This window comes from Phoxinus phoxinus, assembly GCF_949152265.1.
Source record: "Phoxinus phoxinus genome assembly, chromosome: 17".
In the NCBI taxonomy this organism is placed as follows: Eukaryota; Metazoa; Chordata; class Actinopteri; order Cypriniformes; family Leuciscidae; genus Phoxinus; species Phoxinus phoxinus.
In genome coordinates, this window is record NC_136892.1 from 23,291,539 (window position 1) to 23,298,371 (window position 6,833).

The window sequence follows — 6,833 nt, forward strand, 5'->3', positions numbered from 1 at the left end:
TGTCTGTCTCTGTGTGCCATTACCTTCCGGAACGTCCATTTTAATATATGATATATGATCAGAAAGACATACCATGTCTGTTAATCAATGCCTCCAGTATATGACATAATATTAATCCTCCTTTGTTGTATTCTGCCATTTAATTTTATATATCTTTTACAAATGCATCCGAAATGGTTCCGTTTCAGAATGAGTAAATAAATATATCTGAACAATGTAGTTCTTTGTACATCTTGTGTTTTGAAAGCATATTTCAAGACCATGAAAGCACACCATGTGACTTTTGGCAGACTCAGTTTTTTGGTCTGAGAAGATGCCAATTTCTTTAGTTTGATAAGTGGGTAAACGGCCAGTGGTATTTGAATGAAGCAAGCACACGGCCAGTGGTATTTGAATGAAGAAAGCAAACACTCTCATTCCCTTACATGGGTTGATTTCATGATAATGTGAGTACAATAAGTGACTGGCAGATGAAGGCCACCTAAGACATTGTACTTTTATTATATTATGCATTCATCTTCTTCTGAATTTGTTAGGTCAGTTCCTGGACAATGCCAGTCATTTAGTTCATATCCCTTGTCCAGCGTAGAGAATATGTGCCATTTAGATAAAGGTTGAGTGAGATAATCAACTCCTAAAAGACATATGTCATATTTGCATTCTATCTGCTCGCACGATAGCTTGTGTGAAAGAACATCTAGCGTGACAAAAATTCTGAAGACACGCTTCATCACAGAGTGACACTAACGTCTTTGTGCTGCCTTCACGTCTAAATGACACAGCAAAAAAAGGAAATTTGCAATGTGCTTTTAGAACTTCAGTGGTAGTGGCATTTGCCATTTACTAGTTGTGGGTATTTGGTGACGGATGCTTGTACGGTGAAGCAATGGCCTTAAGAATCACAAGGTGATTTATTCAGTACTCAAGCCACATAAATTCATTTATGAAAGAACATTTTAAGTTTTTTGACAAAAGATATTTCACCTTTCTTTGTAAGAGTGTAATTCATTTTGGGTGCAAGAAAGCCCGGGTTTGGCCTGAACTCCAGAAACACACACACACACACACACACACACACACACACACACACACACACACACCAACACACACCACAAAGGCTTGCCACCCATTGAGGCTCCACTATAGTTATATAGACATGAGACAAGCAGAACTGTTCAAACTTTTTTTAGCTTTCAAGGAGAATGAGTTAACAGCACGACCATGACTTGCAAAACATCTCTCAGAATGCTGGGGTTGGACACATAAAAGAAAGTCGCAGAGAAAACCAGAGGAGAAAATATGTCCATTGAATGTCTGGAGCATAAAAGCAAGGTAAGACTATAGGATATTTCATTTATGTGGCTATATAAGCTAACATTTCAAGACATTCTGCTGGATCTTTTGTTGTTACAGAATTAAAGTATAAGCTTATAAACTTTTATGTCACTTAACAGTTTTATCAGGCATTTCAGTTACACTTTATGTCTGTGACTGTAATTATTTATTATATAAATACTGAGTAACAATAATTAACTACATGTACTACAGTATATGGTTAGCAGACAAAGGACATTTACTTGAGTACTGTACTTAAGTACACTTTTTGAGTATCTGTACCTTACTTGAGTATTATTTTTTCTGGAAACTTTTTACTTTAACTTCACTATGAAACTTTTTACTTGTAACAGAGTAATATTTGACCAGTAGTATCTGTACTTTCACTCAAGTAAGGAAGTTGTGTACTCTGTCCACCTGATGGTTTAAGGTAAGTTAGGGTTAGGGTTGGGGTTATGATTAGGTTTAGGGCTATAAAATTAATTTATAGTAATTTATATAGTAACTATGAAAAACAAACACTGTAAAATAGTGTTACCGACATTTCTGTTAGCAGAACAATAATAAAAATGATATTGAAGATGTCTCTATTGAAGATGATATCTCTCTTCAACTCTTTAAATAAAGAGTTAAATGTATGTTTTGCTTTGAAATCATTGCTTTATCCAATCAGTCTAATGTTTCTTTCTGCTTTACACACAGATGCGTTTACCTGTGTCTTTATATCTGCTGAGCGTGTGGCTCGGGTTTTTGTGTGTGATATTCGTGTTTCTGTGGAGTGGAACCTGGAGAGGAGGGTTTTCTTGGGATGGTTCATTTCTGCAGTTTAACTGGCACCCGGCCCTCATGGTGACGAGTCTTGTGGTGTTATATGGAAATGGTGAGAAGGAACCGCTCTCTTTCTGTCTCACATGTAAACACTTTTTCTATTGCTCTCTTGTTTTAACTGGCTGACCCTCTTCTCTTCTCTTTCCTTTTCTGGTTAATGGTCTTGCTCCACAGACAGTCCCATAAGAAAAAAATCACTAATGATTTCTGTTTAATAACGCAAATTGTTTCTCCAAGATGGCAGTGAGATTAAACGGGGAGCAAATCGAGATTTGGCTTAAAGAGATGGTTCACAGAAAAAGGATAATTCTGTCATGATTTAATTCACAACTTAAGCCACGTCATTGCAAACCTGTTTGACTTTCTTTGTTGTGGAACACAAAATGTGATCTGTCAAAATCAGCGCTGAACAAGTGTGTGAGTAATATTTTCCACCGCATTTAACGACAACATGTTAGGTAAATGTGTAATGATATAACAAGGATTTAATTAAACACAAACAGCTGTGCTCGTCTCTAATGGACAGTCTTTCAAGCTGTATGTCGTAGTTCATTTGCTATATGAACAGTGAGTGAGAAAAACTGTTTGTTTGTGCAACATATGTGAAGATGAGGAAGGATATTCAATAACTATTTTATTCTTAGTTTTAGCAGTGAAATTTTGTTTTGAAACTCACATGGGAGAAAGGTCAACAATTATAAAAGAAAAATGAAGGTATCAGTTTTAGATGGTAATACAGTTACTTTAATTTGCCATGATACTGGTTACCACTTTCATAATTCATAGTATTATTTAGACTACCATTCAAAAGTTTGTCAAAAGTTTAAAAGTTGATTAATAATATATTAGACAGTACGGTAGGGGCTAAAGGCACACCTTAAGAAAAAATTACTTTTCACTACACCCATAGTGTATGATTGCAGAAAATATATAGACCATGTTTATATTGAACATGGATGGAACGACAGATTTTGTGTGAAAATTAATTATAAAGTGGTTTATTTTGTTTAAAAATCTTATAAATGTATGAGGTGGTAATGTAAGCCTTTTACCCCTCACGTACCATAACCATCTCATGAGATTTTCTTTTTAAAAGTCAGACAGCTTATAATTATAATGTTAATTAAGAATATGTAAAAGTATGGTTTTTATGCCTTTCGCCCCATCAGCAGGGGCACAAATACCACTTGTACATATTCTTCCGTTATTGATAAACTGTTGCTTTAATTAGCTTGGACAAAACTAAAAATCATTAAAAAGACTTTTGTCTCGAAATATATTCAATAATTTTAGCGATTCTTATTTGCTACTTAAATCTACAACATAAAAAAAATAAAATAATCAAATATTAGATCAAATTAGCACAGAATCAACTTTGCTTTACTGTTTGCGATCATGTCAAGGATCAGCCAAATTTCCACATGCATCTTGACAAGGCGCCTAATATTGTGAAAATTTATTACAGTTTAAAATAACTGTTTTTTATTAAAAAAATTATGTAAATAATTAAAAAAGACTGGATGGCAAAGCTGAACTCTCAGCATCATAACTCCAGTCGTCAGTGTCACATGATCATCCAAAAAAACATTGATTATTTGGTGCGCAAGAAACATTTCTTATTATTATCAATGTTATGCTGCTTAATATTTTTGTGGAATATGTGTTTTCAAGATTCTTTGATGAATTGAAACTTGAACAGCCGCAGCGTTAATATGAAATAGATTTTTTTTTGTAACATTATACAAATCTTATACTGTCGCATTTGATACATTTTATGTATCCTTAATGAAAAATAATTAATATCTTTAAAAAACATATTACTAACCCAAAACTTTTGAACGGTAGTAGTGTACATGGTATCTTCTTCCAAAGAAATTGCTTCCAGAGATATTACCATGGTACCATGTAAAAAAACACACGGTACCACCGTATTCATATACCATGTCCAAAACACTTCCCGTGAATCACATTCAGATACAGTTTTCTCTTTTCTCTGTGTGTCTGTCTGTCTCTCTCTTAGCCATAGTCCTGTACCGTGTTCCTCTCACCTGGAGCAGGCGGTGGTGTAAGTTGGCCCACGCAGGGCTGTTGTTCATGGCAGTGGTGTTGGCTGTGCTAGGCTTGTGTGCTGCCTTTGATTTTCACAGTGCCAACAACATCCCTCATCTGTATTCACTACACAGCTGGACTGGGATCTCCACAGTGGCTCTATTCACTTTGCAGGTATACCGCACGGGCTAGCCTGATGACTGACTTGTCACAGTATTTTCACTGCTTCATGCATGGTAAAGCTTCATATGTTCTGCTCCATCAAATTTCAATGGAATGATGCTTGACATCGTCTCCTCTGCCTTTGTCCTCTGATTGAATAGTGGTTTGTGGGTCTTTGCGCTTTCTTGTTGCCCTGGACTCCTTTGGCTATTAGAGCCCACCTGAAACCTCTCCACATCTGGATGGGCATGGCCATCTTCATCCTGAGTCTCATCACCAGCTTGTCTGGGATCAATGAGAAACTACTACTGACGCTGTGAGTGACAATCCTAATCACACCCATGTAGCTACAAGAAATGGCTGCAATTTATCTTATTCAGATAAATACTTTTCTCTTTGAACTAGCGTATAAGGAGCTTATTATGGTGAAACCACCCATCTAATGGTTTTCATTTTCATTCATTGTGTGTTTTGTTGACGGCTGAGTTGTTTGTGTCTGTTTCAAACCAATTATGTCTCTGCAGTAACGGGAGAAACGGGAGCAATACAGAACCATATACGGCGCTGCCTGCTGAAGCTCTGTTTGCAAACTCATTAGGTGTTTTAGTTGTTATTTTTGGATTGGTAGTGCTGAAAATACTGTCCACTCCGAAATGGAAGAATCCAGAGTTTGAGAATGAAACTGACAGGGTGAGTATGATGACATTCACTCACTTTAAGATGGCAAAATTGAATTATAAGAATAGACACTACCGTTTTAAAAGTTTTTGGTAGTAAGATTATTATATTAAAAAATTCATTTTGAAAGAAATTTGCACTTTCATTCAGCAAGAATGCATTGAATTGATCAAATGTGACGGCAAATACATTTATAAAGTTACAAAAGATTTATATTTCAAATAAAAGCTCTTCTTTCGGAAGAATCGGAGAATCATGAAAAAGGTATCATGGTTTCCACTAAATATTAATCGACAAAACTGTTTTCAGCATTGATAATAATAATAAATGTTTCTTGAGCACCAAATCATCATGTTAGAATGATTTCTGAAGGATCATGTGACACTGAAGATTGGAGTAATGATGATGAAAATTCAGTTTTGCCATCACAGCAGATTATGTTTTAATAGTTTAAATATTTTAAAATAGAAAACATTATCAAAATTATATAGACCGAAAACATTTGCACGGTAGTGTATTTGTTGTCTGCATTTAATAATGTTTTTTTTTTGTAAAAATTTACATTTGTGACATTAAAACCTTAAGTGCTGAACAGAGAGGCGATGGCTGAATTTTTTTTTCTTTTTAATTTCATTTGTAGCCTTTGCTGACAGATGCCAGATGACGATCGGAGTAAACAAGACAAAGAAGAAACACACTTTGGCTCACAATTATACAAATCACGTTTTGTAATCAACGTGGCAGCTGATGGTTTTATGTTGTGTTCATCTACCAAAACATCTGAATGCCAATTGATTGACATGTAACCTTATCAATGTTAGAGACAGATCTCTTGTGGTTGGCAAAAAAAATTGCAAGAAAAAAAAAATCTATTTACCAGTTTACATGTAGAATACTATAGCCTATATTGTGTCTTTTTCGTTACACTTTTCATTTTATTTGTTTAATTTTTTTTTTATTGTAAAGTTGTTGAACTGTAGTCCTGAGGAAAAGTGGAGATGCCGGGGATAGAGCATCACAGTCCCGCCCACAGCCCGAGAGAGCTCTGGTGCCGGAAGTAAATTTCCCATTCATTTCTCCCATTGACTTTTGGAAAAATCCGTATCTAAAGAGTTTTAGAGCATGTCTGAGGATAACCAGCTATGGCTGAACTCATAAGCATACAACATATCATTTCGAGTAAAAAAACGAAGAGAAAATCCAAAAAAAGGCAAAGGTACAAGACTGTGTACATATTTTCATTTCCGAGCGAAGGAACTACTCATCCCATAAACCACCGCGCCTCACTGAAGTCGACTGAAGCCAACCGCGAAAGAGCCTTTTGAGTGAATTTTATATAGTAAATGTGTAGTTAATAGCAGTTATTTCAGTAATAATCGTGTAAATAAAAATAATAATATATTGTGTGCGTGTGTGAAAGCGGTTAACGATAGCGTTAGCAACATGGTGCAGCTCAGTCATCAACACACGTGTGTTCAGTCAGTGTGTAACGTTAACGTTAGTTTGTGTGTTTATTTCAAAGCTCTTTATGACACAGGACACTCTGCTTGACAGGACAGGTTGAGGTCCATGCTCATTTTCATGATGTTATAGTTCATCCTTAATTGTAATAACATTTAATGTATTTTCTTAATATCCACAACAAGTGAAAATTAAAAAGTGATGGTCAGCAAGCCAGAAAGTGCACAGCGCCACCGGTCTGATGCATGGACCGGTGCATGGTCTGCTCTTGGACCGTCATATTCAGTTTATTAACTTGCCATGAATTATTACACAAATGT

The 6,833-nt window shown here is 35.6% G+C and overlaps 1 protein-coding gene across 2 annotated transcripts; it reads left to right on the forward strand.

Annotated features, from left to right (window-relative positions):
* Positions 1–1,070: 1,070 nt before the first annotated feature.
* LOC306984188 (lysosomal membrane ascorbate-dependent ferrireductase CYB561A3) lies at positions 1,071–6,456 on the forward strand. Of its 2 annotated transcripts, none has more exons than XM_079585302.1 (6): positions 1,071–1,332; positions 2,038–2,215; positions 4,184–4,386; positions 4,536–4,690; positions 4,899–5,064; positions 5,693–6,456. In XM_079585302.1, the coding sequence occupies exons 1-6, from the start codon at positions 1,300–1,302 to the stop codon at positions 5,714–5,716; spliced, it is 759 nt and encodes a 252-aa protein (XP_079441428.1). In that variant the 5' UTR covers positions 1,071–1,299; the 3' UTR covers positions 5,717–6,456. The 2 variants fall into 2 exon arrangements, with proteins under 2 accessions (XP_079441428.1, XP_079441429.1); XM_079585303.1 differs by lacking the exon at positions 1,071–1,332 and adding an exon at positions 1,651–1,765 and having other exon boundaries at positions 5,693–6,036.
* Positions 6,457–6,833: the final 377 nt, after the last annotated feature.